This window comes from Felis catus, chromosome A1 (assembly GCF_018350175.1).
Source record: "Felis catus isolate Fca126 chromosome A1, F.catus_Fca126_mat1.0, whole genome shotgun sequence".
Taxonomy (NCBI): domain Eukaryota; kingdom Metazoa; phylum Chordata; class Mammalia; order Carnivora; family Felidae; genus Felis; species Felis catus.
The window spans coordinates 209,104,407-209,129,525 of NC_058368.1; the positions used below are offsets into that span (position 1 = coordinate 209,104,407).

At 38.3% G+C, this 25,119-nt stretch overlaps 1 protein-coding gene across 1 annotated transcript in view; it reads right to left on the reverse strand.

Annotated features, from left to right (window-relative positions):
* The window catches only part of WDR70 (WD repeat domain 70), a 298,625-nt gene that overhangs the window by 207,303 nt on the left and 66,203 nt on the right, over positions 1–25,119 (reverse strand). Inside the window, exon 8 of the mRNA XM_019811747.2 lies at positions 8,493–8,646. Within this exon, the coding sequence (XP_019667306.1) occupies positions 8,493–8,646 (154 nt within the window). The remainder of the gene's footprint in view (positions 1–8,492; positions 8,647–25,119) is intronic.

The following is a 25,119-nucleotide window of genomic DNA, read 5'->3' on the forward strand; positions in this document are numbered from 1 at the left end:
ATCCCTTTAAGGGCCCACCAGATTAGACAGGATCCACTGAAGATAATCCTCCTTTCTCAACTATGCCATTCAATATAATCTAACCATAGGAGTGTTGGGTCCTGCTCATAGTTCACAACCATACTCGAGAGGAGGAGCAGGAATCTTGGGGGCCATCTTAGAATCCTGTCTACAACCATGACTATGAGTGTAGCAATTCTGAAACTACTTTCTATGTGTGGTAGCAATGAACAAATGAATTACTATAGTGATGATATTAGAAGCCAAACTTCTCACTGTTGAAGAAGTGAAATACAAATATAGAATGGGGAAAGGCTGCGAAGTTAGATTAGAATTACTTCATAGATCAGTGTGACTTCATGATTATATATTTATATGTATATAATATATATTTTATATATTTATATATTTTATAATATATTTTATATTTTTATATTTTTATATTATATGTAATATAAATATAAATACATATATGTATATATATAAATATATATATGTGTGTGTATGTATATATATATATATATATATATATATATATATATGGGTGGGTTTTTTTGGTTATTTGGTTTATCTCCCATGCCAGCTCTCTCTCCTGAAATAGTCTAGAAGCAATGGTGCCCCAGCATCAGTGAACATACGCAGTGCCAGGATCTAGATTTGTAAACAGAATTCCCTATTAAAAGGAGCCATGGATCAATAGAGAAATGGGTAACATTAGAGCAGGAAAAGTACAAGATGAGCCAGGAACATTTTGTTGTGCCAGAATGTAACAAAGTACCCCAAAAGTGATGGGGATATGTCAAAAGGACAGAAACCAGTGTTAGGGAGTTTCTATTAGATAAAAAGGTCTGGAAATATTCAGAAATTGGAAAGAAACACAATGTGCTTCAAATCACTGCACTTTGGGGGAGTTTATATTTGTGGTTAAAACCATCAGTTAAAACTGCTTACAGAAACAAAAAATATACCTAGAATTCACAGTTTAAAATGTTTTACTTCTTAGGAAACAGTATTTCCCATTAAAAGGATATGACTAAAATGTTTCATCTCCAAATAATAACAGCAAATTTTTGGAGTGGCTGGAGATCAGAATAACTACATGTACTATTCAAATATAAATAAATATTTAAAAACATGTTTTTCCTGTAATTATTTATAAAGCTTCTAATTTCCATAATTAAAGGATATTCAAGGAGAAATTGCCCAATTAAAGATCCAAGCATTCTAGGGTCCCTGAACCTATCCTCTACCACGTTAGTCATGTAATTAAGAAAGAAATGTAACAGAATTGTTTTGATGTTGAAGAGAAAAGGGTTGAAGACAATCCAAAGAAAATGCACTTAACAATATCAACTCTAGATGAACTGACAAAAGGAAGTTTAATAAGTGAAACTCTAAGATAATCACAGGCATTCATTTATTATCATCTATGAAAACACCTTTTAATTTAACTTAATACTGATTTGTTATAGAGTTTTGATGTACAGGAATACTTCTCAGTGACGGCTAGAAATTTAATAGTCACACATTTGTGGGATCTAGGCCAAACAGCCCCATTTGAGTCTCAGGCAAAGTGTGTGTGTGAGACTTCAAAGTAAGAGAGGAAAACACTTTCTGATTGGAAGTAACGTACCAAAATTCTGGTTTAGAATAAATGAGTTTTAGATGACAATATAATTAAGATTTTAAAGTATGCTTTTGATTTGTTTAAAGGTTGATTCCTCCTTATCCTTGTCCTACTTTCTTAATGTTAAAAAAGAGACAACAGGGGCGCCTGGGTGGCTTGGTTGGTTAAGTGTCCGATTTTGGCTCAGGTCATGATCTCACAGTCCGTGAGTTCGAGCCCCACCTTGGGCTCTGTGCTGCTATGAGTTCAGAGCCTGGAGCTTGCCTGGGATTCTGTGTCTCCCTCTCTCTCTGCCCCTACCCCATTCACGTTCTGTCTCTGTCTCTCAAAAAATGAATAAACATTAAAAAAAAATTTTTTTTAAAAGAGAGAGACAACAGGCGCAAAATGGAATCACTTATGTTAAACCCATGGCACCAAAAAGAAACTTAAGACCTAACCTAAGTACTGTTTCAAACTCTCCCAGGAATGTAATCTTAACCAGAAAGTCTGGAATTTCCTGATCAACACCAGTGAGGTTATCCAACTAATAGACCCGTTTGTTCCCCCAAAAGGAAGGTATAACCTTGCTGGAAATAATCCTTTTTTTCCTATTTGTAAGTTTCTTGTCCCACCCTCTCTCTGCCTTTGAAAACATTCCATTTTGTACATCTCATAACTTTAGACTACTTGCTAGAAGAGATGCTGCCCAAGTCACAAATCACTGAAGAAAAACGATGAGAGCGACAAATTTACTCAGCTGGATTTCTTTTGGATTTAACACTACTCGCCTGAACCTAAAGAAGTAAGATCCCATTTTCCCCACGTACAATAATCAATAATCCCATGAACTCCAGACCAACGTTCTTCATGTTTAAAACACACACACACACACACACACAGCAGGACCCGATTTACAAAGTATATCTTATGAAAAACTTGAACACATAAAACAGACAAACCTGGAACTCCTCTGGCTGAAGTGAGAACCCCCCTGCCCCTCACCCCCATCCCCAGGCCTCTCCTTGCACCTTACTGCAGCCCCTGCGGCACTCACAACATAACTCCAAGACGGCAGAACATGCAAAAGGTGACTCCAAGCAATAACTGATGTAAAGGTTCTGCTATCATCAGAAAAAATGTTTTTCAGATGCATAAGGAAAATACAGAATACAGAAACCAAAATGTTCTAAGTGATTATATTTGGGTAGTAGAATTATGAGTAATTTTTTCTTTTCCAAATTTTCTATTATTGACAGGAATTACTGTTAGAAACCCAATAAACTTTATTTTTCCAAGATGTAAATATAATTATTCTTCCTGTAATGCACTGTGTTGTAGTATACAACAGAAAAAAGCATTTTTTACCACTGTGACTATACTTAAAAATACACACACATACAACACACAGTGATGTAAAGATTAGAGATACAAATTTAACAATATAATTAGAAAGGCCTGTTTATATTTAAAGTACATAATATTTTAATCACAACAGATCAGATATATTTAATTGTTTCCTTTAATGTCCTATTCACTGCAATTTCCAGTAAAGCCACAAGTTACTAATTACTCTTGGAATCAGAAAAGAGGTTAAAAAGTTAAGGAAAAAAAGTGTCCTATGAAATCTACTACTTTCAAATAATAATTCTTGCATTTCCAAAACCCATTACTCAAGCCAAAGACTGCAATTAAGATACCAGTAACATTTCCTAGACAAGTAAATAGTCAATTAATTACATCTGCTTCTAGGAAATGGAAAGAGTAAATATTAACCATGATTTTGAAATCAAAACAGAGATATTCGGCAAAGTGGGAGAAGTTATAGTACATGGTTACAATATATAGAGATTTTTGCACATTGGTAACTAAAATTTTTTCCCAGTTTTATTGAGAAATAATTGATATACATCACTGTATATGTTTAAGGCATATAGCATGATAATATGATTTACATGTATTATGAAATGATTATCACAATAGGTTCAGCTAACATCCCTCATCTCATATAGATACAATATAAAAAAGAAAAAAGTAAAAAAAAAAAAAAAAAAAACTCTTGTGACGAGAACTCTTAGGATTTACTTCCATAACAACTTTCCTGTATATCATACAGTATTATAGTCATAATATTGTACATTATTATACCCCTAGTATTTATGTACCTTATAACTAGGAATTTGTACCTTTTGACTACCCTTCTCCAATTCCCTCATCCCCCACCTTCAGCCTCTGGTAACCACATGTCTGATGTCCTTTTCTGTGAGTCTGCGGTTTTTGGTCGTGCAGGGAATTGTTTGTTTGTTAGATTCCACATATAAGTGAGATCATATAGTATTTGTCTTTCTCTGTCTGGCTTATTTCATTTAGCATAATGCCTTGAAGTTCCATCCATGTTGTTGCAAATGGTAGCATTTCCTCATCTTTTATGGCTGAATAATATTCCACCCCATATGTGTGTGTGTGTGTGTGTGTGTGTGTGTGTGTGTTATACCACAACTTCTTTATCCGTTTATCCATCCATGGACACTTAGGTTGTTTCCATGTATTGGTTGCTGCAAACAATGCTGCTATGAACATGGAGGTGCAGATATCTTTTAAAATTCATCTTTTCATTTCCTTTGGATATATTCCCAGAAGAGGAATTGCTGGATCATATGGTAGTTCTATTTTTAACTTTTTTTGAGGATCTTCCATACTGTTTTCCACAGTGGCTACTCCAATTTACAATCTCACCAATACTGCACAAGGGTTCTCTTTTCTCTACATCCATACCAGCATTTGTTATCTCCTGTCTTTTTGATAATGGCCATTCTAACAGGCACGAGGTGATATTTCACTGTGGTTTTAATTTGCATTTCCCTAATGACAAGTCATGTTGAGCATCTTTTCGTGTACTTGTTGGTCTTTAGTACATCTTCCTCAGAAAATGTCTATCCAGGTCCTTTGCTCACTTTTTAATTGGGTTCATTTTCTTTTGCTTTTGCTGTTGAGCTGTATGACTCTTCACATATTTTGGACATTAACCCTTATCAGATATATAGTTTGCAATTAGACATAGAAGGAACCAATCGCAACATAATAAAGGCCATACATGACGAGCTGACAGCTAACACCATACTCAATGGTGAAAGTTTAAAAGCTCTTCATCTAAGATCAGGAACAAGAGACAAGGGTGTCCACTCTCATCACTCTTATTCAAGACAGTACTGGAAGTCATAACTAGAGAAATCAGGTAAGAAAAGAAAATATATCAAAATTGGAAAGTAAGAGGTAAAATGGTCTCTATTTCTATTGCTAAATACAGAAAATCTTAAAGACTCAACAAAAAAAATTCTTAGATCTAATCAATGAATTCAGTAAAGTTGCAGGACACAAAATTAACATTAAAAAAATCAACAGTGCGGGGCACCGAGGTGGCTCAGTTAAGCATCTGACTTCAGCTCAGGTCATAATCTCACAGTTTGTGAGTTCCAGCCCCGCATCAGGCTCTGTGCTGACAGCTCAGAGCCTGGAACCTGCTTTGGATTCTGTGTCTCCCTCTCTCTCTGCTCTTCCCCCATTCATACTCTGTCTCTCTCTCCCTCAAAAATAAATAAAACATTAAAAAAAAAAAAAAAACAGTGCTTCCATACACTAACAAAGAACTTCCTGAAAAATAAAGAAATCAATCCCATTTACAATAGCACTACAAACAATTAAACACTTATGAATAAACTTAACCAAGGAGGTAAAAGGTAACTCTGATAACTTAATATTTTAATTTTAATTTTTTTGTGTTTCTACATAGATTTGTTATCCATCCTTGTCCTACTTTCTTAATCATCTTATTATATGCACTATAAGTCTGAGACTGCAGAAACAGCCAGCAAGAGAACTAAACAGATTCCTTTCTTCTTGAAATTTTGTTAGCTAAAACTTAAATCCACAAAGTCTTAGTCTTTTTATAATGTAAGAAATCCCTGAATGGCTGAAACAATTAAGAAGAGCTTAGAGACTGGCAAAAACTTTTCTTCCTCATACTTTTTAAGAACTATTGTCTAGGGGCGCCTGGGTGGCGCAGTCGGTTAAGCGTCCGACTTCAGCCAGGTCACGATCTCGCGGTCCGTGAGTTCGAGCCCCGCGTCGGGCTCTGGGCTGATGGCTCGGAGCCTGGAGCCTGTTTCCGATTCTGTGTCTCCCTCTCTCTCTGCCCCTCCCCCGTTCATGCTCTGTCTCTCTCTGTCCCAAAAATAAATAAACATTGAAAAAAAAAAAAAAGAACTATTGTCTATGGTAAATACAAGCTAAAAAGAATAAATAGGAGTTTTCTAAGGTTTCATTTCCACAAACCAGTTTTTTAAAGTTCTGGATTCCCAAAAGCTTCAAATAAAGCAGATAAAAGCAGAACTAACTGAGTTTAAGATATGGACAGGGACCTATATCCCTATCTGCTTTCTTTCCTTACCACCCTCACTCTCACAACATCATCTTTGGTGGAATCCTAGGGACACTGACTTTAAGGAGAGACGAATGAGAAATTCTAGTGGAATACATGAAAAAAAAGAAACTACTGAAGCCACCATTGCAATATAATTTTATGCTTAAATTATATTTGAATTCTGTTTGAATCATCTAACATATACTGGGTAGTTAATACAATTAGTCAAGGGGCATCTGGGTGGGTCAGTCCGTTAAGCTGAAACTGACTCTTGGCTTCAGCTCAAGTCCTGATCTCTCGATCTCGTGTGTTCGAGCCCCATGTCAGGCTCTGGGCTGGCAGCTTGAAGTCTGCTTGGGATTCTCTGTCTCCCTCTCTCTCTGCCCCTCCCCTACTTGTACTGTCTCTCTCTTTCAAAACTAAAATAAACTTAAAAAAAAAATAACTAAAAATATGCATGAGGCTGGGATCCTCATTAGGGTTGAGAGGCACTTCACTGGGGTTCAATAGAAGGCAATTTGAAACATAGTATATTTATTTATTCCAATAGGTCAACCAGGGCATGTAAAGTAGATTACAGTCAAATCTTCTTATTTGTAGTAGTTATGGTCTATAAAGTTCTGTAAACACTGAATTATCAAATACAGGGTTGGGTTCCTGTAAGCCTCTGGTCATATTTTCATCAAGCAATCAATACATAACTTTGTTTATGTTTTTGTTTAAGGACAACCATATAATAATATATATTCCTGATTCATAAACATTGAACTCATAGCCAACAGCACTGTAAGTCGTGCCTGAATGAAGCTTATCCAACATATGTATTCTCTCTAGGGCACATCATGGACTTCTTACACTTAGGAACACCAGACAATGCTACAGCACTTCAGCACTACACTTGGGGGCCATTGTAAACAGCAAAATCACCAACAAAAATTGCCCAAATAAGAAAAACGCAACACTACATAGATCACAGAAAGGATACTTGATTACAACATGAGCTGAAACAAGAAAAAAGAGCATCAGCTTTTTCAAATTCTTTTTTGCCACTCTGTACATATGCACGTCTGCAAATGACCATAAAAGCACTGTGTACTGATTTTGGGGTTACAAAAAATTTTTAGCAAATAGGTGAGCTTGCAAATACAGGAACAACAAATAATCGGGACCCACTGTATTTTCTTAAGACAATCAAATCTCATATAAGATTTTGATTTAGTTACAAACCATGATTAGTGTTTTAGAAGAAGGTACTAAGACAGGGAAAGAAAGAGTAAAAATCAAAATTAAAATTGAGGCTCAAACTTCTGCATCAATTATACCCACTGACACTGTAATGTATCTGTGGTAACTTGCATTATTGTTCCCAATCCATAACCCCTCCTGCATCCTCCAGCTTTGGCATGTGATACTGCAGTTCCTCTCACTAAAGACCTGAGCATATTTCTCCACTGTACTGATGTTACCCACAGTCATGTGATTTGCTCTGGCCAATGGAACGTCCATGGACATATGAGCAAAGACTTCAAATGTGCTTCCAGATTTGGGGTTTCCCTCTTGTGTTTCCGCCATCACCGTGAGAAAAACATGCCCTCAGGCAGTTTGCTAGTACAAGCGGGAACAGAAACACATGGAACAGACCTAGCACTAACTGGAGCTTGGAGCCAAGCCCAGCCATCCCAAAGATATGTCAGCAATTATAAACAAGCCATTAAGTTTGATAGGATTTATGCTGCTATAGTTAATTGGTATTTAGTGTAATTTTAAAATATTATCTCACTAAAAATCTTTATTTAAAAGGTTGATGAGACTCTTTCATTCTTGTCCTAAGCCCTAGTACATAGTAAGTTTGTGCTATGTTGTTTATAAAGATGGCTACATCCATATCTCCCCGCCCACATGATCTTTTATAATGTGATCTTGTCATTCAACCACCAAATGGTAGAATCTATCTCCCCTCTCCACAAATTTGCACTGGCGCTATGATGCTACATAAAATTTGAAGCCAGACCTTATAAAATCCAGTTTCCATATCCATCCTTCATGGAACCCAGTCATCAAGCAAGAAGTCAAACCCCACTAAGTCCACCACACTGTGAAAAAAGCCCGAACTAGACATGTGGAAAGAGAAAGTGGGAGAGACAGAGAGAGAGAGAGGGCACGCATGCGTGCACATGCACCTAGTCGGGAAGTGGGGAGTGCTGGGAGCAGGACAGATACCATGGGGTAGAGCACCAACCATAAACCATGTGAATGATGCACTTTGAACCTTAACACCATCCTAGTGCCCCAGCTGACACTATATGAAGCATAAGAACTTCCTGATCAATCCACAGAATTGTGAGAAACAATACAGTGTTTAAAACAAGACACTAATTTTTAGGATGAATTATAGCAACTCAAACAAGTTGTTAACAAATGTGTGCCAAATTAATTAAATTCACTAAAATATTGTTTAATGCTTACCTTGGTGTTCGCCATGTCCACAATATACTGGTCTCCCTTTATACATTCCATTACTTCAAAACCATCTCTGTCAATCACTTTAGCCTGAGAGCTTCCAGATACAACAAGAATCATGTCTCCCGTGTTACTATACTGCAATGACTTGATCTGATGGCTTTGTAAGAGAAAAAAGAAAACAGGTGTGTAAGACACTGGGCATAATATTTATACTTCCACTACATTAGGCACTGCCAGAAGAAAGTTGCACAACTACGCAAATTGATAATTCTTCAAAAGCAAGATCATCAACTTCGAATGGGTCCTCAACACCAGTGGCTATCCTATTAGCGCTCTCCTCCCACTCACCACAGCAATTTGTTAAAATCTCTACTCACCAACCAACTCTCCCCTCTTTCAGCTGTTGATTTGTCTGGCTCTTTGCCAAAAGAAACAAACAACAACTGCCTCAACTTCCTCCCACTAGTGTTATAAACTTACTTATCTGCATCTGAACACCTCTCTTCCTCCGCCTCTTTGATTACAATGGTGAATGTAAACCTCTTCCTGCCCAAGGCAAATCTAATACCTGTATTCTGCATCCCATCCCTTCCAGTGTCCTCAGGAACACTACTGATTGTCGCCCCTCTTTCCCCTTCACAGCTAAGGCGTTAGAACAAGGTTTCATCTCCTTTATTCCTCTGGTACTATGGCATCCCTTCCATTCTCACCGCTCTACTCATTCCTCTAGCTTCAGACTATGTTACCATTCCAAAGTAGCCCACGTTCAATGCCAATGTGCAGTAAAATGGCCCAGCTCTCTGCTTCAGTCTGGGATATGTCGGAAGAATTATACCAGCTTCAGTTTCCCTGTGGGATCAGCTGTGGCTGCTTCTGCCACTCCATGACGCCACAATTCCTGCACCTTCCTAAGCGTGCTTCCCTTGCACCTTCTCTCACAGGGGCTGATCCCACCACGAGCACTCCTCAACCAACCTTCTGCATGCAAATCCCGAAGTTTCAAGGTATGTTTCTGGGGAACCTGACCTGAGAGAGTTGCCGCCAGAAACGGCCCTATGAAGTCAATTCCAAAATGAGATCCCGGAGGGGTATTCGTCACTGACTGGCTAGCAGTGAGGACCCTGTCGCAGGTGGCACAGAGTCCCCGCCGTGCTGCAACAGTGCAACTGCAACTGCCACAAATTCACCGTGAAGGGAGAGACACTGGCTGGTGGGCTACTTCAGGCATCTGAGAGGTACGGGAAAAGGAATAACTGAAACAACTGCAGAACTGGATCCCTATTACCTGGGTAGTCAGTACGATGAACAAAGACAACGAAAGGCTGAGGCTGACTAAATCACCAATTAAAAACTATAGTGTGAAAGCCAAAGGGCCTCTCTGGCAGCCTATAAAGACAGGGTTATTGTCCCTGTCAGGTAAGTGAACGATTTGGTAAAGCGTCTTTTTCTACCGCTATTAGGAAGAGGGACCCAAAGCAGTTCACATTCTCAGGTGACCAACAACAGCACACGTGTGCATGCTCGAGCCAGGGCTACATTACTTTTCTGGCCCTTTGTCTTAACATACTCAGAAGGGACCTGGACCATCTGGACAACGTGAAGAAATTCATGTTGGTCCATGATCTAGATGACATCATGCTAATTGAATCCAGTGAGCAAAAAATCAAGTACACTGGTGAGAAACCAGAAGTAGGGTTTGTCTCCAGAAGATGACAAACCCTAGGAAAGATCAAGAGATGGAGATAAGGAGACGTGGGGAAGATGCATGTAGACACGCCCACAAAAGTGGACACCAAATACGAAGCTCTTTGTATCACATGTTAATCCCAAAGGACATGAACTTCGAAAGAGGCAATAAACAATGCAAAATGAGTTGGCCAGTTCAGTTGACATTAGGTAGCTTTTGTCATCATCCACGCCACTGTTAATGCAATAGGCAGTGGAAGAAGGGATAGAAGTTAGGCATGGGACCAATGGTAACTCTCCAAAATAGACTTATTATTGTCAAAGGTCCAACCTCTCAGTAACTGAAGTCTATGATGAGCCCCACTCCCAAAATCAGTACTAAGCTAATGGAAAGTATGGAATATGAAAAACTGTGTAATAAGTATATGGGAAAAAACAGAGTGGGGAGGACTGAAAATGTGTACCAAGGGGACGGGAATAAATATTTTAAGTAGAATGGTCAGGAAGTAAGTGACCGAGTGGGCTACGAAGTGAGGGAGTAGGCTGTGACAATATTTTGAGGAAGAGTGTTCTAAGAAGAAGCAACTTCTATCAGAAATGACCTGCAGCAAGAGTGTCCTGGCATTTGCCCAATGTAACCTGGAGCAGACTGAGCAAAACAAACAGGAGTTGGAGAGGTCAGAATGCAGCAGGTGGGGATGTGCAGATCACAGAGGGCCACATAAGCCCCTGAAAGGGCCTTGGCTTTTGTTCTCTCTGAGAGAAATCAGAAGAAACCGACCAGAGTGCTTTGAGTGGAGCAAGGACACAATCTGACCTACACTATACAGAACCATTTTTTTGTGCCTGGACCATTTTGCACTCTGAAGTCTGTGGGCTCCTTCTTCCTATGTTTTTTTAAACATCTTTAAAAAACTACATTAGACATATAGTGGAAACCAGCTATAAAGGAATAAATATTAAAATATTTTTTTAATTTGTGACATGTGAGTCTCCGTACTAACATATCAAGACACTATGCCTAGAGGCAGATCTACTGTAATTTCAAAGTAATGATGAGCATAAGTAATACATATTTCAATGTACCTGTAGTAATGATAATATAGTAAGAAAGCACTGAAATTTGTAGGTACACCTGTGCCTTTGTTGCCTAGTTTCATAATTAAAGGAAATGATAAAAATCAGTTAGTGGTTAATGAAAAGAAACAATTTTTTACCCAAGTTCACAGAAATTGGGAATACCAGATATTGAACTTATGAGTCATGGAATTTAAAACAACTATAATCGGGGCGCCTGGGTGGCGCAGTCGGTTAAGCGTCCGACTTCAGCCAGGTCACGATCTCACGGTCTGTGGGTTCGAGCCCCGCATCGGGCTCTGGGCTGATGGCTCAGAGCCTGGAGCCTGTTTCCGATTCTGTGTCTCCCTCTCTCTCTGCCCCTCACCCGTTCATGCTGTGTCTCGCTCTGTCCCAAAAATAAATAAATAAAAAACGTTGAAAAAAAAAATTAAAACTATAATTAAGAAATTAAATGACAAGATAGATAATATATACACAGATTTGAAAATCACAAAAAAAGAAATATGTAGACATTTTAGAATGAAAACTACAATAACTGAAATTTAGAACTAATGGGTGGATTTAACAGGTGAGAATTACTGGCTAAACGATTATTTTTAGACTGAAGCATGGTGAGAAAAAATGGAAAATGCAAGAGAAAACATAAGGGAAACATGAGATATGGTGAAAAAGCCTCACATTAGATTTGTAGAATGGAAAGAGAGAGAAGCAACATGTGAAGAGGTGACCGTCAAAATTTTGGAAAAATGATAAGACACTAACCCAGAGATTCACAGTAAGTACTATAAACCCCAATAGGGTAGCAAAAAAAACACACCCAGGCACATCACAGCAAAAGTGTTGAACGTCAAAGACAAAAGTAAAACCTTAAAAACACTTTTTTTCCAAACATGTTTTCATCAGGAAACTCAAAGTAAAACTACAGATACCACTATATACGTACCAAATGACTAAAATTTAAAAGGCTAACAATACCAAGTGTATCATTGGGACTGTGAAATGAAAAAAATCTACCTTCAGAGACAAAGGAAGATGTCACATCAACAACTGCAATGTATGAGACTGTCACCATTCTGCGTAAGACCAACACTTCCCAACAGAACTTTCTGCAATGGTAGAAATGCTCTACATCTCTGTTGTCCATTGTCATAACCACTAGCCACATGTTTATATCGAGCACTAGAAATATGGCTAGTGCAACTAAGGAACTTAATTTTTAATTTTATTTTATTTAAATTTAAATAGCTACATATGAACAGTGCAGCTGTTAAAATATGAAATAAATATAAAACAGTCTGAACTTAAGAAAAACAGAAGATTCTTATTGGCTCATAAAACAGATGAAAAATGAAATACAAAGTAAAATGGCCTTAAAAAAAAAGAAAACCTGGGGGGGACCTGGGGGGCTCAATTGGTTAAGCATCCAACTTCAGCTCAGGTCATGTTCTTGCAGTTCGTGGGTTTGAGCTCTACATCCTGCTCTGTGCTGACAGCTCAGAGCCTGGGGCCTGCTTCAGATTCTGTCTTCCTCTCTCTCTATCCCTCCCCTACTCACACTCTTTCTCTCTCAAAAATAAGTAAAAATTTTAAAGAAAGAAAGAAAGAAAATCTGGGGTACTTGGTAGTTCAGTCAGTTGGCATCCAACTCTTGATTTCAGCTCAGGTCACGGTCTCAGTTCATGGGTTCAAGTCTCATGTCAGGCTCTGCACTGGTGATGCAGAGCATGCTTGGGATTCTCTGTCTCCCTCTTTCTCTCCCTCCCTGCTTGTGCTCTATCTCTCTCTCTCCCTCTCAAAATAAATAAACACACACACGCACACACACACACACACACACACACACACACAAACCCTAGCCAAATCTATTAAAGTCTATTTGGATGATAATAGTACGAGTACTAAAAAAGTCAGTGTAACTGATTTCCAGTTACAAATTTAGAAATGACTAATAAGTAAATTCGTCAGGTAAAAATTTCTTATTCCCCATGCTAAAAAACCATCTACAACATTCTTCAGAGATGGATCACATCAGAGCAATCTTAAAGGAATGCTATCACAGGTTATCATTCTCTCAAAAAACAAATCACCAAATAAATATGAATGGCCAACAAATAATTAAACACTTTAAATAGATATTAATACACAAACCCACAAAGAATTCTGCTGGAGAACCAACTTAGTAAAGTCCCAAATATAAAATTTCTCTATCAAAAATAAAATTGAACATGGTTTTTTTTTAAGCTGTCCTCATAACTTCTTTTGTGAATATAACTCTCTTGGCCAAAAAAAAAAAAAAAAAAAAACAGTCAAATTCTTTGATTTATTCTAACAGGCCAATCTCAAAATAAAATAAATCTCAAGATAAGACAATTTTAACAAAAATTTAGGCAATTTAGTCTTATTTAGATTTACTTTTAAGTCTGTAATTTCAAGACTGAGAAATAAATGGATATTTCAGGAAAAAAAACTATTAACTTATGATAATTTTGTCTTTTAGGAACAGTATATAGACACAAAAAAATCAAAATTTAAATGTGTCTGGCTAATCTTCAAAAGAATTATTCTTCCTGGGGTGCCTGGCTGGCTCAGTCAGAAAAGCATGCAACTCGATCTCAGGGTAATAAGTTCGAGCCCCACATTGGGTATAGAGGTGACTTAAATAAATCTTAAAAAAAAAAAAAGGAATTATTCTTCCTGGCTAGTTACTAAATCCAAATCAGATATTTACCAATGAAACTGCTCTTTTGTACAGCTACCACTAACTAGAAACTGGTGCTCAAAAATTATACTGACCATTTCTCCTAAAATGCTGAAATTCTAGCTGATAGTTTTTTAAATATTTATTCTTAAAAGAGCCATTCTTAATACACTGATTCAAAGTTAATTCCAATGCAAAGATAATTCAAACAAAGGTCGGAGTGTGCTCTGAGGTTAGACTGTGTGACAGTGTGAGAAATTTCACAGTGTGAATTAAGGTAGAGGAGAAACTGAAGCTCCCACACCAGATGCTCATGAGAAAGAAACTTAGAAAAGCAAATATGGGGGCGCCTGGGTGGCTCAGTCGGTTAAGCGTCCGACTTCGGCTCAGGTCATGATCTCGTGGTCCGTGAGTTCGAGCCCCGCGTCAGGCTCTGTGCTGACCACTCAGAGCCTGGAGCCTGTTTCAGATTCTGTGTCTCCCTCTCTCTCTGCCCCTCCCCCGTTCATGCTCTGTCTCTCTCTGTCTCAAAAATAAATAAACGTTAAAAAAAAAAAAAAAGAAAGAAAGAAAAGCAAATATGGTGCTATTGCCCAGGTACTTCCTTCCTAAAAAGAAAAGCCTCTCTGGCCTATCACATGCTTCTGAAAATGCTGGGAAGGAATGAAGTCCTTAGCAAAATTCTGAGCAGGGTCCCAAATTTAAATGTTTACTCCAGAAGGAGGCACCAATAATAATAAGATATCAAACTATATATTTCATCACCAGATGTGCCAGTTGTCCATTTATTGCCTCTTAGCTCCAAATTCATCCTTCAGTGCCTGCTCTGCAAACATAAATGTGGGCCCTCTATTTTTCCTTTGCCCATCGGCTTGAGGTTTTGACGTAGAGGGTACTACAGAGATATCGCAGGTGGAAGAGGCTTTCCTCGCTGGGTCTTGTGTGCTGCTCCTGGTGGGCTCCAGCACCTCAGGTGGCTTCCCTAGCATCTGGCTCCCGCAGCTTGTGCAGCTGGTCTCCACCAGGCTGCTGAAGTACCTGGTGGTCAGCAATACCCAGCCCCTTCCCTCCTGCACCCCCCCCCCCCAACCCCAGCTATAGCAGTGAGTCCAGTTAGGTTTTGAAAAGTTCTGCTGTCACAACTTCTTTCTCTTTTTTTTTTTTTTTTAAAGGAAGTTTCTTTTCTTTTCTTTTCTCTTTTTTTTAATGTTTATTTATTTGAGAGACAGAACATGAGCAGGGGAGGGGCAGAGACAGAGGGAGACACAGAATCCAAAGCAGGCTCCAAACTCTGAGCTGTCGGCACAGAGCCCGACGGGGGGTCTCAAACTCATGAACTGGGAGATCATGACCTGAGTGAAGTCAGTCACCTAACCAAACTGAGCCACCCAGGAGCTCCAGCAACTTCTTTATCATTCAATGAACCAAAGCCTTATCCTCTCAAATGTCTGGATCTCAGTCCCGGAGGCATCAACTTTGAATGCTCTATCTCTACCCTAGGGGTAATAGATGCTCTTTTTATTTGCTATTCTTCTCTAGAGTACTCTTTACTTCTAGCCAATCCCTCATTTCTCCAATCCTCTGTTACAGTTAGTAATCTTTATAATAAGCTTTCCCTTTTTAAACTGCTGTGTGATTTCTCTCTACTAATCAGACGCTAATTGATATACTAAATTTCAAGTGATTGGTTAGAAACTGAGAAAAATTACTAGCTGTTTAGTCCAGTTTGTTCATATATACATTTGTATTTGTATATAAATTTGTAGGTATACAAATGCATATATAAACAAACTGAACTAAACAGCCAATGTATACAATTATGTACGTGTGTAATATATATAATATATATGTATTTATACACATATATATATTTATACACATATGTGTATAAACAAACAGATCAGACTTTTCATAATTAGATAGTTCAGACTGCTAAAACAAAGTAGTTCATAGGGTATATCCTTGTTAACAGTACTCTCACTTTGGAGAAGTTGATTTTCTCCACTAACCATGAAAGATCAAGTACTACATGAGATCACTTTGTTTTTTCTGGTGAATCATTTTTATTTCTCTTTACAAGTAACAATCTAAAAACCAGAGCAAAATTTAAGACGATAAGGTAGTAAAAATAGTGGCTCTATTTCTCTGGCTATGTGCTCTATGAAATTGCTCTATTTATATTTGGAGGGAAATACACAATCTCAACGATCCCACACTAACATTCACCTCGTTTTAGCTGTAGAGGCAAACTTAATGTTTTCCCTCTGTGTCACTGTTCCATGTGCTCTCTTTGTCAACATTAAAATGAAAAGTTAAGCATCAAGCTCACCATTCCTGTCCCACTTCGCTCTTAATTCTGCCAGCCACAGAGTTAAAAGGACAGGATTAAGAGTCATTAGACACAGTACTAAGGAGAATTAAAGGGCTTCTTCAAGGGGTATAACATCTGCTCCTCAAATTCCTGCCTAAACAACTAAGATTCCGATCAAAGAGAAAAGAGGGAAAGCCAATCTGACAGTAAACTGGAGTCATGAGGAAGTGAATGTTCTCTCAGGGAGTAACTCTGACACCAGAGGAAGGCTTAGTGACATTGCACAATTCTTTCTGTGAAGTTATTCATGGGGCAAGTGGGAGTATAAGAGTGTAAGTGGAGGGGAATGGGAAGGTGAAGATTGAGGATCCTTTTAAGTAGTTTTTGCTCAGCTAGCAAAACAAGCTGGGACATGCAAGACAGATAAACACAGCTGTCTGGGGCTGTCACTTGGGGCTCAGGAGCCAACGTGTCCTGATGTAGTGAAAAGTGCACCGGAATGTGAGTCAGGAGGCCAGGGATCCAAGTCCTCATTCTGCTGCTAAGTAGCTATGTGATGATGAACAAGCCCTCCAGCCTCACTAGGCTCAGTCTCCCCATCTTTTGGAAAACTAATTGATGCAACTAGTTGGCAAACCATGCAGAGGTGCTCCTGAAACAGAGTTCATGTATTCAGTTTGCTGAGTCCTGGTTTCTTCCACTGAAAAAAAAACAGGAGAGGGGCACCTAGGTGGCTCAGTCCATTGAGCGTCTGACTTCACCTCAGGTCATGATCTCACAGTTCCTGAGTTCGAGCCCCATGTGGGGCTCCCTACTGTCAGCACAAGCCTGCTTCAGATTCTCTGTCCCCTTCTCTCTGCCCCTCCCCTGCTCACATGCGCGCTCTCTCTCTCTCTCTCTCAAAAATAAATAAACGTTTTTAAAAATTATTTAAAAAAAAATAAACAGGAAAAATAAGGCAGGATTAGGGTGAGGATTAAAAATACTATACTTAAAGACACCCTGACACAGTATATGAAATGAATAGTTGCCATTATTATTATTTCTTAACTTCTAAGGTCTCTTTAAGATTATCTGACAGGTATAAAATCTTGGTAGCCAACTATAATGAATACATTCGAATTGAATACATTGAGTATTTCAAATTCATTACAAGTCAAGCTAATGTTAGTTTATCACAGGTTTTAATTATCTACTAACCAAAATACTCATGAGAAATGTTCTTACATCTTTTCTGATTTCTACACCCACTCAAAAACCCAAATCTTAGGTCAAATGTGACTACTATATTCTTGGAAATGAAATTCAATAATAATTACAGAAAATACAGTTTCAGGTTTGCATGCCATCTTCCAGGTATCAATATATATTATCTAGTGCTGGGAACAGGGCAAGAAAGCAAGAGACCAAAAGCAGAACCATCAAAATTTTCCATATGAGAATATCAGAAAATACTAATTTATTCCATGCCAAAATAAATCGTCAGCTACTTCAATATTTTAGCTTTAAATTTAAGAACAGATTTCCAGAGAGGGGGAAATGTATGATGGGCATTGAGGAGGGCACTTGTTGGGATGAGTGAGCACTGGGTATTGTGTGTAAGCAGTGAATCACGGGACTCTACCCCCAAAACCAAGAGCACACTGTATACACTGTATGTTAGCCAAGTTGACAATAAATTATATTTTAAAAAAATAGATTTCCAATGCAAAATTAATTAAGAATATATCACTAACCAGCTTAAACATACCAAAGGTTAGAAAGGTAGTAGTAATATTACAAAATACTTTATCTGTCAAACAAAAGTAAAGCCAGAAAAAATTCTATCCAGGACCATATATATATACAGGGAGATATATATACATATATATATATGGAAAGAGAGACAGACAGACGGGGAGTTTTACTAAAGTTAATCTACTATATAACTACTATAAAGTTAATATACTATATATATACATATATATTTATACATATATATACAGTTTTACTAAAGTTAATCTATAACCCTTCCCTTCCATTAAAACACATATTCTTATTTAGAAATGTGATAAAATTATTCTATCACTCAATCAAGTATAGATTAATAGCTTCATGACTTTATTAGATTTCACAGTCAAATTCCATGTTAAGATAGGATAGTCAATCCAAAACAAACCAACAAACAAAAATCCAAAGGCAATGAACCAAAATATATAAACAATATGTTTTCATGTCTTGTGAAGATCAGAGAAACATGATCAAAAATAGCCAACCAAGGGGCGCCCTGGGTGGCTCAGTCATTTGGGCGTCTGACTTCAGCTCGGGTCATGATCTCATAGTCCGTAAGTTCAAGCCCTGTGTCAGGCTCTGTGCTGACAGCTGGGAGCCAGGAGCCTGCTTCAGATCTGTGTCTCCCTCTCCCTCTGCCCCTCGCCTGCTCACGCTCTGTCTCTCTCTGTCTCAAAAATTAAAAAAAAAAAAAACATTAAAAAAAAAAACATTAAAAAAAACTAAAAAAAAAAAAAAAAAAATAGCCAACCGATGAGAATGACTAGCAAAAGCTCAGTCTTTGTTCTGGTTATTCCCAATAGTTTCCTTTATGACAATGTTGATGCTAAAAATAACTCAAGTCTTGGGGCGCCTGGGTGGCGCAGTCGGTTAAGCGTCCGACTTCAGCCAGGTCACGATCTCGCGGTCCGTGAGTTCGAGCCCCGCGTCCGGCTCTGGGCTGATGGCTCGGAGCCTGGAGCCTGTTTCCGATTCTGTGTCTCCCTCTCTCTCTGCCCCTCCCCCGTTCATGCTCTGTCTCTCTCTGTCCCAAAAATAAATAAACGTTGAAAAAAAAATTTTTTTTAAATAACTCAAGTCTTAATTTGAGTAGCAGAACAACCTCAAGATTTCACACTGAATAAAAAGGTGTTGAGGGAGCACATATGAGAGGGCCCGACTTTATTAGAGAGCCTCTCTGGAAAAGCAACGTTTGGGTGGAGACCTAAGTGTAAGGAGCTACATGTTTGTGAGGGCGGAGCAGGTAACAGTAGGAAAGAGTATTCTAAGCAGAAAACAAAGTACACACAGTGTCAAAATCTCTCAGCCATTCTGCTAGGGCATAATAGGGAAAGGGAAAAAATGGGCAGTGGCCAGAACACAAGGACCATTATAAACCATGGCAAGACATTTGGGTTTTAGTCAAAATGCATCAGGAAGATGTGACAGGGATTCAGCAGGAATAGTGAGGGAAAGAGTAAAGAGACTGATGCAGACTTCGAAGGGAGGTGTAAGCTTTAGGTGAACCCTCAGGGAAGGACTGTAAAAGAAACTGTAGAGGCAGGAGGAGTAAGGAGCATGGTACCCAGGGAATGGTGGATAGGTACAATGCATATAAGGGCTTTTTTCTCCAAATCCTGCATCAGAATTCACACTTTTCATCTGATATTACCGAATTGTTCTCTGGGGGAACAAGTTTAGTAAATGATATCCTATCTTTGCCTTCTCCCCACATTGGACACTATGGATTTTTCCTCCTTTGCCAGTCTTCGAGGTGACAAGTAGTACCTTAGTAGCAGTTTAATTTTCCCTTCTTTCATTATTAGTGAAGTTGAGTATCCATTTCCATGTTTATTGGCCAGTTACATTTCTTCTGCTATTATCTGTTAATTCATTTCCTTTGACCACATTCTATATGTCCCATTGAGTTTCCTTTTTATTTTTTTTATATCAAAAACAGACTATCTTTAAAGTAATCTTGAGAAAGAAGAACAAGATGGAAGTATCATAATCCCAGATTTCAAGATTTCAAAGCTGTAGTAATCAAAACAGTATGGTACTGGCACAAAAAAGAGACAGATCAATCAAACAGCAAAGACAGCACAAAAATAAACCCAGGATTACATGGTCAATTAATCTTTGACCGAGGAGGCAAGAATATACAATGGGTGAAAAGTCTTTTCAATAAATGGTGTCGTGAAAACTGGAGAGCCATAGCCAAAAGCATGAAACTGGACCACTTTCTTAGACTATACACAAATTAACTCAAAATAGATTAAAGACCTAATGTGAAACATGAAACCATACAACTTCTAGAAAAAAATTTAGGGAGCAATCTATTGGATATCTGCCTTAGCAACATATTTATAGGTATGTCTCTTCAGGCAAGAAAAAACAAAAAGAGGGGTGCCTGGGTGGCTAAGTCAGTTAAGTGTCCAACTCTTGATTTTAGCCCAGGTCACAATCTCACAGTTCATGGGACTGAGCCCCACATCAGGCTCCATGCTGACAGAATGGACCCTAGTTGGGACTCTCTCTCCCTCTCTTTTGGCCCCTCCCCCTTTTGCACACACTCTCACTCCCTCAAAATAAGTAAGTGAGCTTTAAAAAAAGAAAAAAAAAAAGGAAAAATAAACTATTGGGGCTATGCCAAAATAAAAAGCTTTTGTATAGCAAAAAAACCAGCCAACAAAACAAAGAGGCAACCTACTGAATGAGAGAAGAGATTTACAAATGACATATCCAATGAGGGGTTAATATCCAAAATATGTAAAGAATTTATATAACTCAACACCATAAAAACAAACAATCCGATTAAGGATTTTTCCAAAGAAGACATACAGATGGCCAAGAGACACATGAAATGATGCTCAACATCACTTATCATCAGGGAAATGCAAGTCAAGACCACAATGAGCTATCACCTCACCCCTGTCAGAATGGGCTAACATCAAAAAACACAAGAAAATAACAAGTTTTAGAGAGGCTGTAGAGAAAAGGGAACCTTCATGCTTTGCTGGTGGAAACATAAATTGTTGCAACCACTGTGGAAAACCAGTATGGAGGTTCCTCAATAAACTAAAAATTGAAATACTATAGAATACAGTAATTTAAATACTGGGTATACCCAAAGAAAACAAAAACACTACTCAAAACAAAACAGAAAACAAAAACAAAATTCAAGAAGATATATACAACCCTTTGTTCACAGCATTATTTACAACAGCCAAGATATAGAAGCAACCCAACTATCCAACAATAGATGAATGATTAAGAAGAGGTGGTGTCTGTCTGTCTGTCTGTATGTATGTATGTTTGTATATGTATGTGTATGTATGTATTCGTATGTGTGTATATATAAAATGGAATATTATTCAGTCATTTAAAAATTGAAATTGTGCTATTTACAATAATGTGAATAGCCATAGAGGGTATTATGCTAAAGGAAATAAGTCAGTCAGAGAAAGACAAGTACTATATGATTTCACTTATATGTGGACTGTAAAAAAACAAAACAAACAGACTCTTAAATACAGAGAACTCACAGTTGCCAGAAAGGAAGTGGGTGGAGGGTATGTGAAATAGGTGAAGATTTGAACAGATCCAATTATAAAATAAATTAAGTCACAGAGATAAAAACAGTATAGCACAGGGAATATAGTCAATACTGTTACAACAACATTACATGATGACAGTGACTACACCCACCACAGTGAGCACTGAGTGATGTACAGAATTATCAAATCACTATGTTGTACATCTGAAACTAATACAACATTGTACGCCAACCATAGTTCAATAATGAATGTTTTTTAAAAATACAGGCAGGGGCGCCTGGGTGGCGCAGTTGGTTAAGCGTCCGACTTCAGCCAGGTCATGATCTCGCGGTCCGTGGGTTCAAGCCCCGCATCAGGCTCTGGGCTGATGGCTCAGAGCCTGGAGCCTGTTTCCGATTCTGTGTCTCCCTCTCTCTCTGCCCCTCCCCCGTTCATGCTCTGTCTCTCTCTGTCCCAAAAATAAACAAACGTTGAAAAAAAAAATTTTTTTAAATAAAAATAAATAAATAAAATAAATAAATAAAAATACAGGCAATCATGGGGCGCCTGGGTTGGCTCCGTCGGTTAAGTGGCCGACTTCGGCTCAGGTCATGATCTCACGGTCCGTGAGTTTGAGCCCTGCGTCGGGCTCTGTGCTGACAGCTCAGAGCCTGGAGCCTGTTTCGGATTCTGTGTCTCCCTCTCTCTGACCCTCCCCCGTTCATGCTCTGTCTCTCTCTGTCTCAAAAATAAATAAACGTTAAAAAAATAAATAAATAAATAAATACAGGCAATCAGCATTATTATTTACAATAGCCAAACTACAGAAATAGCCCAAGTGTCCACTGACAGATGAATGGATAAAGATGTGGTATATATACTAAATGGAATATTATTCAAACATAAAAAAATAGAATGAAATCTTGCCATTTGAAACAAGATGGAAGGAGCTTGAGAGTATAATGCTAAGTGAAATAAGCCAGTCAGAGAAATACAAATACCACATGATTTCACTCATATGTGGAATTTAAGAAACAAACAAAGGGGCGCCTGGGTGGCGCAGTCGGTTAAGCGTCCGACTTCAGCCAGGTCACGATCTCGCGGTCTGTGAGTTCGAGCCCCACGTCGGGCTCTGGGCTGATGGCTCAGAGCCTGGAGCCGATTCTGTGTCTCCCTCTCTCTCTGCCCCTCCCCCGTTCATGCTCTGTCTCTCTCTGTCCCAAACATAAATAAATGTTGAAAAAAAAATTTAAAAAAAAAGAAACAAACAAAGAAAAATAAAGAGACAAACCAAAAAAGTCTTTAACTATAGAAAACAAATGGTTACCGGAAGTAAGGTGGGTGGGGGGATGGGTGAAATAGGTGAAAGGGATTAATAGCACACTTATCTTGATGAGCACTAACATATGGAACTGTTGAATCACTATATTATATATATGATATCATATATTTCATTTATACCTAAGACTAATGTAACACTGTATACTATCTATCTAACTATCCTGGGATTAAATTTTTTAAAAATACAGGCAATTTTTGCTTTGCATAATTCTGATATGCATGAATTTCAGTCACCACAGTTTAGAAAACTACAAATTTCAGTTATTCTCAGGCCACATCAGTTTTAAAGAATTAGAAATTCTAAAGGTGCATTTAACATTTTTTTAAGTTTTTATTTAAATTCCAGCTAGCTAACATACATGTAACATTAGTTTCAGGTGTGATTCAACAATTCCATACAACACCCAGTGCTCATCACAAATATACTCTTTAATCCTCATCACCTATTTAACCCATCCCTCCACCCACCTCTGCTCTGGCAACCATCAGTTTGTTCTCTGTAGTTAAAGTCTGTTTCTTGGGGCACCTGGGTGGCACAGTCGGTTAAGCGTCCGACTTCAGCCAGGTCACGATCTCGCGGTCCGTGGGTTCGAGCCCCGCATCAGGCTCTGGGCTGATGGCTCAGAGCCTGGAGCCTGTTTCTGATTCTGTGTCTCCCTCTCTCTCTGCCCCTCCCCCGTTCATGCTCTGTCTCTCTCTGTCCCAAAAATAAATTAAAAACGTTGAAAAAAAAAATTTTTTTAAAGTCCGTTTCTTGATTTGTTCCTCTCTCTCTCTCTCTCTTTTTTCCCCTTCAGCATTTAACATTTTAACAAGCCCTTCAGATGGTTCTGAACTTTGGTAAGTAATACATAATATGCTATACAGCACTTAGAAAGAATATAGTAAAATGCATGATAGTGATATTAAAAATCTCCAAGCAATATTGTGAATTGAAAAACAAAAACAAATTATGGAATAACAACCATCTGATATCACTTATGAAAACAAATATAGTATATACTCTTTTGATGGGTATATTTGTTGATGACTACAATTTAAAAAACCTTAAAGAATAAGGACCATAATGAAAACTGTGAGAAACCCTGGGAAAGAGATTTTTAAAAAGATAATCAAAGAAGAACTTAAGTTTTATCTGTAATGTTTTAATTTCTTCATAAGAACATAACTTAATGTATTAATTAATTTAAATGTTTTAGGAGGATCTGGGTGGCTCAGTCGGTTAAGCATCTGACTTTTGATTTCAGCTCAGGTCATGATCTTGGGAGTCATGAGACTAAGTCCCATGCAGGGCTCCTCACTGGGTATGGAGCCTGCTTAAGATTCTTTCTCTCTCTCTCCCTCTCTCTCTCTCTCCCCCCCCCCCACCTTTCCCCCATCTGCTCCTCCTCTGCTCGCAGTCCCTCTCTCAAAAGAAGAGAAAATGTTTTAAAAAGAAAAGAAAGAATATCCATTTTTAAATGGGCAGAAGATAAGGAATTCTTAATATTTTACTTCATCCATATTTTTTTGCATAGAGGATACACCTGAAGGATCTGTCAGCCCAAGGATTCGAACTCTTGAGCTTACATACATAATTACTGATAATCTGTGAAGAAATAAAGAAAGCAAAAGGTGCCGAGCAGACTGGATTAGAGAAAATGCAGTACTGATGATTTTCACTAAATGGAACAAAGAAACACTTTAGAAACTAGAGATCCACAAATCTAATATTGTGGCTGGCTGGGCGAACGTCCAAAACAAATTATTAAACATACTTCAAATTACCAAAATGGAAGATGCATCAAAGAGAGGTTGAATAACAAAAAAAGAAAAGCATTTTGAAAAATTTTATTTTTATCCTGGTAGATCAAGAAAACATTTTACTTCAAAGTATTTTTAAGGTGTCCCAGGGAAATGAGACCAAGTTCAAGAATACTAAGAAATTCAGGGGCGCCTGGGTAGCTCAGTCGGTTAAGTATCTGACTCTTGGTTTCAGTTCAGATCATGATCTCACGGTTCGTGAGATGGAGCTCTGCATCAGACTCTGCACTGACAGTGCAGGGCCTGTTTAGAATTCTCTCTCTTTAGTTCTCCCTACCCCACCCCTGCTCTCTCTCTCAAAATAAATAAAATAAAACATTAAAAAAAATAAGGGGCACCTGGGTGGCTCAGTGGGCTAAGCATCTGACTTCGGCTCAGCTCATGATCTCACAGTTCCTAAGTTCAAGCCCTGCGTCAGGCTCTGTG